This window comes from Galeopterus variegatus, unplaced genomic scaffold, assembly GCF_000696425.1.
Source record: "Galeopterus variegatus unplaced genomic scaffold, G_variegatus-3.0.2 Scaffold1884, whole genome shotgun sequence".
NCBI classification, from domain to species: domain Eukaryota; kingdom Metazoa; phylum Chordata; class Mammalia; order Dermoptera; family Cynocephalidae; genus Galeopterus; species Galeopterus variegatus.
Window position 1 is genome coordinate 742 of NW_007727995.1, and position 12,884 is coordinate 13,625.

The 12,884-nt window shown below is 42.6% G+C and overlaps 1 protein-coding gene across 1 annotated transcript; it reads left to right on the forward strand.

The window, feature by feature from the left end:
• Positions 1–565: 565 nt before the first annotated feature.
• On the forward strand, positions 566–9,425 carry DNAJC1 (DnaJ (Hsp40) homolog, subfamily C, member 1; the record flags this gene model as incomplete). Its single annotated transcript, XM_008579439.1, has 3 exons — positions 566–677; positions 5,557–6,005; positions 9,059–9,425. Coding segments are annotated over 3 exons (630 nt in total), but the record flags the coding sequence as incomplete, so codon positions are not given.
• Positions 9,426–12,884: the final 3,459 nt, after the last annotated feature.

Sequence of the window (12,884 nt, forward strand, 5' to 3'; positions counted from 1 at the left end):
AAAATAGTTACCACTGAGCAAAATTATTTATTTCTGTGGATCCACATTGAAATATGTAAATGTGTCATGGTTTTGGGGTCCAGCTGGCCCATTCCACCAAAAGATTCTTCCTCTAGTGTCAATCTTATGTGCTCTTAGGGTTTCTTTCTAGGAGGCAAAGAAAAGAAATACTTTTATATTATAACATCATTAACATAAATGTCATTTTCCCCACTAATTATAATACTAACTGATATAATATTCTCCAGTGAAGAAAGATATCTAATTTCTAGAAATTCTAACTAAGAAAAAAAATACCTGTCTGTATAGTGATTTTGAAACTAGGATATTTTATGAGGTAGTCTAGTGTAATGGAACTCTCATTGAGCTTCAAGTAGTCAGGTGATCTGAGTTCTTGTTCTGACTCCGCCGCTGAGTAGGTGGGTACTTTGGAGGAAGCCATTTAATCTCTCTGAGCCTCAATTTCCTTGTTGGTTAAGTAAATGGATCGGACTGATGACTGAGGGTCTTCCAGGCCTATGATTCAATGAATCCTTTTCATTTATATGGACCTTACATGAAATAGGCCACTCAACCTACAATAGGTACATGGAAAGTAAGGTTTTATTTCTTTTATTTTTTGAAACAGGTGACAACCAAAGTCAAGCAACTGAAGGATTCAGTTACCTGCTCCCCAGGTAAGTTAGCACCTACTTTATCCCATTATTCTAAAGTGACTTCTTCAAAATAAGTCCCTTTTTATAATAACTTCTTTAAATACAGGGGTGTGGTAGTTCTGTCCAATGCACTCTACTGATCATATCTCTAAAAGTTGTTGAATCACAGGCACCACCAAGCCAATCTAGCCCTGCATATATAGTTGGTGTTAAGAAGATGTATTTAATAAGTTTGAAGAATGGTACAATCCCATTATCCTCTAGTATTTGTAGAGTGGGGGAGCACAGGAGAAAGCCGATCTGCACACCATACAAATACAGTGTGCAGTTTCCCCACTCTGTCCACCCTATTGTCACCGCACACACAAAGCTACCCTTCAGAATAGACAACAAACAGCTTTCCAGAGAATTTGTGTTTCTCAAAATCTATTTCCTTCAAGATTAACTGCAGTTTTATTGGAATCTCCATACTCTTTGCTTAGAACTGAAAAGTAAGAAAATGCCTCCTAAACCTTCCAACCTAATTCAAATTCAGGTCCCAGAGAGAGTAATGCAGATGAACAAGCCAGGGATTAGCAAACCGGAGATCTCAAAGAGCCATTGCCAGAAAGGGTTCAACACAGAGTTCTACAGGCTTTAGGAAAGAAAAACTTCCAAATTCCTTTTTCTACCAACACAGTTATTTATCTGGCCATGGAGGCAGAACTGGGCAATGGAATGTTACATGAGAGAAGCATACCTCTAAGACATTCTCCAAAAATGTTTGATTGAAAGGCCATGCAGTTGAGAAGAGTGAACCAACACGAATCTGCCTAGAGCAGCGGGGAGGGGGTCAAAAGTGTTGTGAAGACGATAGAAACTGTGTAGTTGAACATTTAATATTGTCACTGAAGTGGCATCTGTGGCTGGGAGAGGGAGTATATTTGTCCTTTGCTGTCAGACAGGGCAGCTGAAATAGCTTCCAGCAGAGAGCAGATCCAATATCAGAGACTCACAGATGGAAAGGGAAAAAAGCAAAACTAATGGAATATTTGGCCACATCCAAATGTCCTGCAGCTCTCTAAAAGTACCACTAGGTCTTTGTCACAAATATATTCATTGAACTCTGTGTTTTACTTTACTTCTTAGTAGCCTTTAAAGCTTCAAAGAATTTTGAAATAAAAATGTTTCTTTTGATTTTGTTCACTGTATTAATGAAGCATCACCAAGAAGTGTTGTGATCCATTAAAGCCATACAACTGTGCTTCTGAACAACTTTGAAATGGAAAAGTGTAGAGAAGTAAAGCCGTCTTAATAGGCTAACACATAAGGTAGAAATGACCTCCTACAGATAAGGAACACAGACATATTCAAATAATTGACCCCATTTCATGAGAGTTGCTGTAGTAAACATGGAAAGAAATTTTTATTAGTAGAAGCTCAAGAAGATATGAATAAACAAAGAAAATAAAAATCACATGTAACCTACTGATATGGGTTGAATGTTTGTCCATTCCAAAGCTCATGTGGAAGATTGATCCCCAATGTGTTAGTGTTGAAAGGTCAGGACTTTAAGAGGTGATTGGATGATAAAGGCCCTACCCTCACAAATGGATTAATCCATTAATGGGTTAATTGGTTATCACAGGCGTGAAGTAGTGGCTTTAAGGAAAGCACATGAAAATGGTCATGCCACTCTCGCCATGTGATATCCTGGTCACCACAGGACTCTGTAGAGTTCCCACCAAGAAGGCCCTCTCCAGATGTACCCCCTGGATCTGGGACTTTCCAGCCTCCAAAACTTGTACAAAATGGATTTCATTTCTTTGTAAATTACTCAGTTTCAGGTATTCTGTTATCAGCAACAGAAAATGGACTAATACACCTACCCACTGTTGTTATTTTGCAAGATATATTCCTTCAGACTTTTTTTGATGTGCATGCAGTATATGCATATAATATTTTTGGAAGAATGGGACCATACCACAATACTGTTTTATATTTTTTTCACTCCATATAGTCGTATGTCTATATTATCATTTTAATGGCTACATAGTAGTTCATAATCTAGATGCCTGGTTGAGTGGATTTATAGATAACTCTAGAATTACAGTGACACTTTTTAGTACGATGGAGAACAACCACAGTAATGTTTTATATCACACAAAGGATTCCTAGTATTTTGGCAATGTACTTTAAAAAGTTGTTGAATTTAAAGATCGTCAATTTCCCTTTTTTTCTTTCATCAAAAAAAAGTTCTCAATCTGCTGACAGATATCAAAATAACATGTTTCTATAAAATAAAGATGACTTTTTAACAATGCATGTGAAAGTAACTGTTTTGAAAGATATTTATGCTATAGAAAGAACATTTTGAAAACATGCTTGAAAGTATTTCCTTTATTACGTATTATTCTGTGACCAAAATGATGTGACTTATAAAAACGCTTATTTCTACAGGTTAAAAAATGTTGAAAATAGAATTTTAACTTGTAAGTCTTTCAAACAAAATGAACTCAGTTGTTACAAATATAAAAGTGTAATGCCAGCCACCAGAATAATAAATAAATAAAAATAAAAGTGTAACACTTTCCATTTAGTTTTCAAGAAAAACTGATTGGTTTGGGGAAGATTTCTATGGAATTATTTTTCTAATTTGGATTGCAAAATAAATACCAAAGCTTAGTAAGCACAGCCAACAATAAGCTACACTTGGGTATATGTATCTTTGTGAGTTATCTTTTTCAACTATTAAAAAAAAAAAAAAATCAGGTGCCAAAATAAACTGAATTTGGAGCTAGCCCTTTAATTTTGTATTTTACCCAGTATTAAACAAGTTTTCAATCTCGTTTTTAATATTATTAATATTAATATTTTCATGAGTATGTTTTATTTCACTTCACCTTTTTAGATTATTGTTTTTCATTTTTATGATTTATTTTATAATTAAATAATGTATTAGTAGAGTGGTAGATGGATGTAATTCATGAATAAGCAAATATACATATATTAGAGTTGTGTATTCAAAAATGTTTTGTTGATGGGGTACATAATCAAAAAACTATGTAGATTATGCTTATGAAATGCTGCTCATTTGTAATAGCAAAAGACTGGGACCAAACTAAATATCTATCTGCAAGGAACTACAGTTGAACCTTGAATGACATGAGTTTGAATTGTGTGGGTCCACTTATACCCAAAATTTTTTCAATAAATACATGTACAATAGTGTACATGTATTTTCTCTTCCTTATGATTTTAATAACATTTTCTTTTTTCTAGCTCACTTTATTGTAAGAATACAGTATGTAATACATATAACATACAAAATATGTTTATGTTATTGGTAAGCCTTCCAGACAACAGCAGGCTCTTAGTAGTTAAGTTTGTGGGAAGTCAGAAGTTACACGTGGATTTCTGACTGTGTAGGGAGTTGGTGTCCCTAACTCCCACGTTGTTCAAGGGTCAACTATTAAAATAAGTCATGACATGCATTTCGAATTGCATAGTCACTAAAAACAATGTGAATCTACATGAGCTAATCAGAATAGTCAGCAAAGAGTAGCTGTCATGAACATAAAAAAGGGAGAGGCCAGTACAGATACTTAGTATGTGCTCGACTAATTATATTCCTAGACATGTACACATTCACCACAGACACTCACACCCCAACTCATGTTGCCTCTGAGGAAGGGGACTGGAACCCAGACTGAAAGAGACATTCTCCATTTTATTCCCTATTGTACTGTTTGAACTTTTTATTATGTGCAGGATTTATTTTCTAATTTTAAAAAGCTAGTAAAAAAAGAGGAAATGTCACTTCAAAAAAGTGAAATAAAAAACTGCCTCTTCGTAGCTAAACTTTGGCATACATTTATATGTATTTGTATTATTTCCTTTGGAGAACCTCCTCTAAGTAAAATTATAGTCACAGGTAAATGTATTTTTAAGGTTTACCTACATTTGACAAATTCTTCTCCAAAAATGATAGACCTGCACTGTCTAATATGGTAACTGCTAGCCGTGTGTGGCTGTTTAAATAAAAATTAGATTTTAAATTAATTAAAATTAAATAAAGTTAAAAACTTAGTTCCTCAGTGGTATATCAGGTGGTTAATAGCATTGAAGAACGTTTTATTGGACAGAGTTAGCTAGACCAATTTCTGCCCCCACTGCCAGTGTATGAATGTACCTATTTCTCTACATCTTTGCCAGTACCAGGTATTGCCATCTTTTCTAATCTTTGTGTAAATTTGTTTCAATTTGCATGTTCCTAATATTTATTAGCTATTTGTATTTCTTTCTTTGTGAGTTGTCTGTTCGTATTCTCTGTGCTTTTACTGATTTGTAACTCTTAATATATTGAGGTTATTAATGTTCTGTCTGTCAACTATTCTGACCTATTAAAAGGTTTAAATTTTTTAATAAAATTCTTCTTTCTGTGTTTAAAAATTCTTCTACTAGCTATTAGTATAATTTACTCATAAACCTGCCTGCCAGAGGCAGCACCAGATGATTTAGTTATGCTAATGGTACTAATGAAAACTCTGGATTGTGAAGAATATTTTTTCCTATCTAATAACTAGCAGGTTATTCCTTCTCAAAGAGATCTTTGCATTCCTGCATCACAACTTAATTCTGTATATACTCATTATTCCTCAGAATAATGAAAAGGACAAAGACTTGGAATCATATAGAACTGGGTTCAAATCCCACCTCTGCTGCTTTCTGAGACTTCTTTTTCTCATCGGTAAAATTAGGGTAATGATACCTATCTTTCTAGAATAGTGTGAAAATTAAACTAAATAATGTATACAAAATGCCTAGCGCACCGCCTGATATGTGGTAAGCAGCTGCTGTTATCACTGTCACCCGAATTCACCTTGCCCTCTCCTCTGTGTGCTGCGGCCCTCTTTCCTAGGAATGGTTAGACTTTCTGAACTCAAATCAGCAGTTCGGAATTCCCAGCCCATCGGGACAGCTGTGGCCTTGCCAGATGAGCTCATCACCCAGCGAGAAGATGCAGTGGCTGCGGTGGAGGAGGACAAGCAGGAAGAGGACACGGCTGAGCAGGAGGCCGTGGTCACAGAAGCCCAGCCTCGGAGGCGGAAGCCAGCCAGGCTGCTTGAGGCGGGAACAAAGGTGGAGCCAGAGGAAAAGTTCCGAGGAAGGAGGCAGAAGGACTTTGATATATCTGAACAGAGTGAATCCAGCGATGAGGAGAACCAGAAAAAAGAGAGAACGCGCACTGCAGAGGAGCCATGGACTCAGAATCAGCAGAAACTTCTGGAACTGGCATTACAGCAGTACCCAAGGGGATCTTCTGATCGCTGGGACAAAATAGCCAGATGTGTCCCATCTAAGAGTAAGGTGGGTGAAGTGGGAAATAAAGAGGCCTGCATGCTGGTGTTAGAATCTTGCTGAAGTGGCTGCAGCCACTTTTTCTTTCATCTTATGTGTGTCTTTCTATCTACAGCTGCCCATGTGGTCCCTTATGTAACATTTCTCTTCCACTGTATTTCTCCATATAGCAGGTGAATCTGTGCACTCAGTTGACTAGTGTGTGTAAATGAGGTCAGATTCTAAGTTTAGACATTATACAGACCAGCTAGTTTTTCTCAGAGGAAATTCCATTTATAGCACATAAACTTCACCCACTACAACCTGCCAACATTCTAGAGAATTCGCTCTTTTCCAGGGGGCAGTTTGAGGGCAGCATGGGGCTGGCTGAGCATCCTCCTCCCCATGCAAGGCAGCAGCTCAGGGCAGCCGTGGGCAGCAGACTCCGTCCATTGCCTGTGCAAGCTCCTCTGCCCAGGCTGAGGAGCAGGTCTGTCATCAGATCACAAGGCCCTCAGCAGCTCAGGGCAGCCGTGGGCAGCAGACTCCGTCCATCGCCTGTGCAAGCTCCTCTGCCCAGGCTGAGGAGCAGGTCTGTCATCAGATCACAAGGCCCTCTAGCTCTGTAACATGTCTTCAACCAAGGGGATATGTGGGGCCTATTATATTATCATTTTGATCTTCAGTTCTGCACTGTAAATGAATTTGGACTCAATAGTAGCACCTAGCTGCCCAGAGGCTCTGAGGCAGTATTTTTGTGTGGGGTCAGTGTGAGCTTGCCATGTAGGATTTGACTTACCCTCTGTAACCTTCACTATTTGAACTGACTTTTCTCCCTGTTTGTAGCTCTTAGTGTCTGCTAAAATACATCCGCAGATAGTTCTCAAATAAAAACTCAGATAGGAGGACAGATGGGGTGTGTCCTGTGGAGGGTCAGCCCCCCCCACCGGGCCGTAGTATTCCCTTTGCCTTATGATCTGATGGGGAGTTCAGCTCTGTGGAGCTTCAGATTGTGATCTTTTCAACTCAGGCCTTTCTTGACACACCATCTCATGGTGCTTCTTTCCTTGTAGCTATGCTCTTAGTCGGAGGCATCAGGAACACTGAGAAATCAAAGGAACCAGTCTCTTCTGCCTTCTGTGCTTATCACTCGGTAGCCTCTGGGCACATTGATACTCATTTACATTCTTTTTTTTTTTTTTTAATTGAAATTCTGTGTTGGGATATCTAGCTAGTGGCCATGCATGTCCCTGAGTGTACAGGTCTAGTTATCTATCACCTACTTTAAAATGAAGTTGAGGGCCGGCCCGTGGCTCACTCGGGAGAGTGCGGTGCTGATAACACCAAGGCCACGGGTTCGGATCCCACATAGGGATGGCCGGTTTGCTCACTGGCTGAGCGTGGTGCTGATAAAACCAAGTCAAAGGTTAAGATCCCCTTACCGGTCATCTTTAAAACTGATAACACCAAGGCCACGGGTTCGGATCCCACATAGGGATGGCCGGTTTGCTCACTGGCTGAGCGTGGTGCTGACAACACCAAGTCAAGGGTTAAGATCCCCTTACCGGCCATCTTTGAAAAAAAAAAAAAAATGAAGTTGAGAGTTCCTGGGGAGAAAAATAAACCATAGCATTTGATCTATTTCAAAAGCTCAGATTCTTCCAGCCTCTCCAACTGATTTGCCAGAAATAATAATTTTCCCCGAATTTCTCTAGCATCTCTCAGGACATAGGCATTTACATGTGTGATGAATTGACATTGGCTTAAAATGAAGTTGCTGGAACTGTGGATTCCTAAGGATAGAGTGCTCAGAAACTCGTTGCCTTGGGAGTTGAAAACCTTCCTATTTTCAACCAGAAATGAGCAGGGCTTTGTTGGCCTGCAGGTGTTCCTCCTAAGCCTTGACTTTACACCCAGGTCTGGGTGAGGCTGCCTGTTGTCCTCCCTGCTCTGCTCCGAAGCCTGCTGCAGTAGCTCTTGCTGCCACAATGGGGGGAACTCGGGGCCTACGGGCAGAGCCTTTGCCCAGTTAGTCTGCTCTGCTCAGAGCTCAGCCAGCGCTGTCCTTCCCAGGGTTAAGTGCTGGGTCTTTCCCATTCCATTTCATGCCCTATGCTGCCAGAGACAGCACAGCTACTCAGTAAAGGCTGATATTTTTCAAGCCCTTAGGCAAGTAGTCTCTGGGGGGTACAGAAAGGTACCTATTAGGTAAAGACTCTCATAACACACCACGCTAAAATCCTAAGAGAATGAACATTTATCCAAGGCAGCTGATAAAGTCATCTGTTCTAGAGCAGGAATCACTTTGCACTGGACCCTAAGTTAGCAAAGGCTTACAGTACCGTGAGGCTAGTACGTTTTCAACAGAAACAGAATGGATTCTGGGAAGTACCTTGTGCTCAACATGAGAATAACGAGGCCTCTCCCCATGACCACCCCATCTCTGCTGTAGTCATGAGGCCCCCCGCGAGTTATGAGAGCTGCAGACAACTGAGATCTGAAGCTGGTGGTTCCATAGTTTGATAATGTGGCACAGCTGAAGTGGGGCTGGGAAGAGCAGGAGGGCGAGTTGCAACACACTCCCGCCAGCGTTCTGGGGGCCCAGCAGACGTGGCCCACCGCAAGAAGGGCTCAGCAGCCCCTAGGGAAGGGTAGACCCAAATGAGAATAATATTGTAGATGCCTGGTCTCAAGTTTTTTTGTTTCTCTGAAGTGGCATGCCCTGATGAAAAAATGGAATGTTAGCTTGATAATTATAGTTAGCAAGTTGAAAGTCACGATCATCATAATGACAATACGCAAGAATTGCTGCCCCATCTCCTCACCCCACGATCAGCCCCTTCACCTTGGGCTGGACTTGAGTAGGCCTTCTCCCTCTCACGTGTTTAGCTGGGTCTGCCTTGTGACCAGCTGGGCTTGCCCAGGAAATTCCAGGAGGTTCTGGGCAAAGGAAATGGACAGGACATCTCTTCCTTAGCCCTGGGCACAAGCCAACAAACAGGCCACCAGCAGACTTACCACATGGAGATCACACTGACTTGTGGAAATAACTGTTTTCACCTCTCTTTTTTTTCTTCCTACAGGAAGACTGTATTGCTAGGTACAAGTTGCTGGTTGAATTGGTCCAAAAGAAAAAACAAGCTAAAAGCTGAATATTCTGGAAGACGATGTTCACCTACATTTTCCAAAACGCGTATTTTAAAACTCTTATGCAGAAATTTGCATTTTGTACCTCAGTATTTCTACACATCATGTGCCTTAGTAAAAATAAATAAATAAATAAATAATAAATGTTATGCTATATTGTTTAAATAAATAGTGTATGGGGGGAAGGATTTGGGTATTTTGCAGATTATTTTATATCTAATCACTGCAAAGTTTACATTCTTGGAGAACAAATGAATAGTACTTTCTAATGATCAGGCAAATAAATGTTTTTGAAGGAACATATGAGTGAACTAATGTGTAAGATTTCAAATTTAATGTGTTTCTCTAAAACTGTAACCAAAGAACACACCAGGTAATGTCTTCATTGGGGGGTGAGTAGAAGGGTGAAGTTGCTTGGGGAGAAAAACGCAAGTTGGTGTCAGGCTGGCTAAGAACAATGTGAGGTCACCTTAATTAGTTATATTTATCTAGAAAAAAAGTCCAAATGAACAAGGACATAAGGTAATAAACTCTAACTTTGGGTTGATTGGTAGAAATGTGTCCCCAATTAATAGAATTTCAAGAGAACATGCAGGAAAGTTTTTAGGAATTGATGAAATTGGGTCTTCTTTTCAATACCTAAGTTAAAATCACTGTTTTGTGCCACTAGTATCTGTTGAGGTCTCCATCAGCTGAGCATTCATTTTTAAATCTTCTTTCATTTGCTCAGGGCTTGGAAATAGTTTGATAAATGCAGCTTGTGTGAACTTGAAAAACACGAAGGTAACCAGAACGTATTTAAGGGAAGTGATCTGATAAAACATCTGAAAAATATCATTTTTCTCTAAAGATTGAAATGCAGTTACACTTTCCTGGAGTAAAGTTGGGGTGGCAGAGGTCACCACCCTGCTCTGTAAAGGAGGACGCAGAACCAGGTAAGCTCGAGCCTTCCTCTGATGGGAGCCGACAGGGAGCCTTGGGGGATCTCAGGCTGACTTCCACTCACTCGGCAGCTCCCTGGGGCTGGACTGTGCACCTGGGAAGATCAAGCTCCCTAATTCCAAAAAGAGCAGCGGAGAAGTGGAAAAACAGCAGATTACCAGCTGACAGCTCAGTGATCTTTTGGTTTTCACTGAACTGATTCATAGAGCAGCAGCTTCATCAGATCAAGCTCCCTAATTCCAAAAAGAGCAGCGGAGAAGTGGAAAAACAGCAGATTACCGGCTGACAGCTCAGTGATCTTTTGGTTTTCACTGAACTGATTCATAGAGCAGCAGCTTCATCNAGCTTGTGTGAACTTGAAAAACACGAAGGTAACCAGAACGTATTTAAGGGAAGTGATCTGATAAAACATCTGAAAAATATCATTTTTCTCTAAAGATTGAAATGCAGTTACACTTTCCTGGAGTAAAGTTGGGGTGGCAGAGGTCACCACCCTGCTCTGTAAAGGAGGACGCAGAACCAGGTAAGCTCGAGCCTTCCTCTGATGGGAGCCGACAGGGAGCCTTGGGGGATCTCAGGCTGACTTCCACTCACTCGGCAGCTCCCTGGGGCTGGACTGTGCACCTGGGAGATCAAGCTCCCTAATTCCAAAAAGAGCAGCGGAGAAGTGGAAAAACAGCAGATTACCAGCTGACAGCTCAGTGATCTTTTGGTTTTCACTGAACTGATTCATAGAGCAGCAGCTTCATCAGAGGAGGTGGTGCCTGCCTGGCCGGGAGGAGAGTGGGGACAGGCTGGGGCTGTCATGGTCATCATCTGGTTCCAGTAGTGTTCACCTGACCTCTTCCTAATAACAAGCCAAAGCGGAGCCAGGCACGGGGATGGCCGTGCCAGGGCAGGCAAGCTTCTTCCCCAGAACTTCGGGCTGCGTCCTACCTCCCCATTCATCTAGGGAAGCTTCAGAGAGCAAAGCTGGATCATAGAGAGGAACAAAGTAGGGAGTCGATGGTCCTGTCTGCATTCCAGGTCCTGGGAGCCTCTGGTCTCTGGATCCAGCCTCAGGCCTATCTTTCATGCAGCTTGTGACATTTTGTTAGCATCTTGACATTAAATCACCCTTTTTACTTAAGGCACCTTGAATTGGGTTTCTGTCACACACCCAAGATCCCATTACACATTTTCTGGGCCTTCAGTGTTGGGAGAGGCCCACAGGGGTCCTAAGGTGCTTCATGAAATATAGTTGATGATGAGCTCCCTTCCCTGGCTGGCCATCCTCATCTTTTCTAGCCTCCTTAAGAAAGTAAGGCTCTGGCATGGCTTTCTCCTGCTGCCTGTCTCTGCCTCCAGGAAGCAGCCTGTTCTTTGGAGCATCCCCTCCTCTGGGATTCTGGGGGCTGAAGAGTTTGACTGAGGTAGGACCAGGGGGGCAGGGCTGGGGGAGGTGCTTGTGTGGGCTCCCAGAGCACCCTGTCCAGGGGCTGGTGACAGCAGCCACCCCCATGGCCACGATCAGGAAGCCAAGGAGCCTCCAAAAGGGGCAAACTGAACATACGCACAGAGACCGCCCACTGCCCCCAGCTGTCCTCCCTTCCTGTTCTGTCCCCACTTGGGGACCGTCCCACACTCCTCACTGTCCACCCTCCCCACGAGTGGCCTCTGCATGGTTTTGTCTTGTCACCACCTTTCCTGTGAGAGCGAGTCAGCCCGGCCACTCTTCTCCCTTTTCTCTCCAAAGTTTTTCTTTCTTTTTTCTTTTTTTGAGGAGAGGGTAGATAGAAATTGGCTGTGGGCATGCCACGGCAAATTCTTTTGTCCTTGAGACCTAACTAAATATGAACATGGAATGTCCCAGGTGGGAGGGATTTTGCCAAGCCCCGCACCGTCCTCCAGGGACTTGGGACTTCTTCGGGGATTTGTCTTCAGAGCCTGTGGTACATTCTTGTGAATATTCTCAACAAGGGCATAACTTAGTCTTTTGAGGTGAATCTGATGCTTGAAAACAGCCACAGGCTGCTCTAAGGACAGTTGCTGGCTGGCCCCTGAGCCCTGTGGCAGCGTCTGGAGCAGGGGCCACCTCCCAGGTCCCGCCTCAGGGGCTTCTCATCTCTGGTCACATCACGGCCCACCCTGTTGTGGCCGTACCTGTTTGCACCTGTGGGTCAGACCTGGGGGTTGGGCACCTGCCGAGCTGTGTGACAGCAGGAGTGCTGTTGCACTTTGTCTCGATGGCTCATCTGGAAAAATGGAGAATAATGGTAGCTGCTACACAGGCTTTTAGGATGATGAGATGTCTGTGCCTGGCGGTCCTCGCCTCGGGCCTGTGGGGCCTGGGTCACCTGGCTGGTAACCTACAAGGAGTGTGCAAAATCTTCTTTGTATCTTGGATGTGTAGTTCTCTCGGGAGAGGGTCCACATCTTTCTCTAGGTGCCCCACCCAGAAAGGCTAATAACCTGTTCTGTGATGTTTATTCTGATGCAGCCCAGGGGGTCTTGGACTGAGCCTCAGACAGAAAGAGGTCCAGGCCCTGGCTCTGCTGCCGATGTCCTGGGGCCGGGACAAGTTCCTGTCACCTCTCTCTGAGGCTCATTTCCTGTCCTCAAAATGCAGCACTCACATCTGAGAGGCAGCAAGCCACCTCAGGCAAGGCCCCCTGGGCCCTGTCCCACCTGTCTGCTCCTCCACTGACTCAGTGTTTTCAATTCTCAAACAACAGAAAGTAGATACCTTTGCGCTAAGTGGGGACTCTTCTTCCCCGAGGCTGACATCAGCCTCGTCTCCCCTTTGTTCCTCCTCAGATGTGGTTTAAGGAAGGGCAGAGT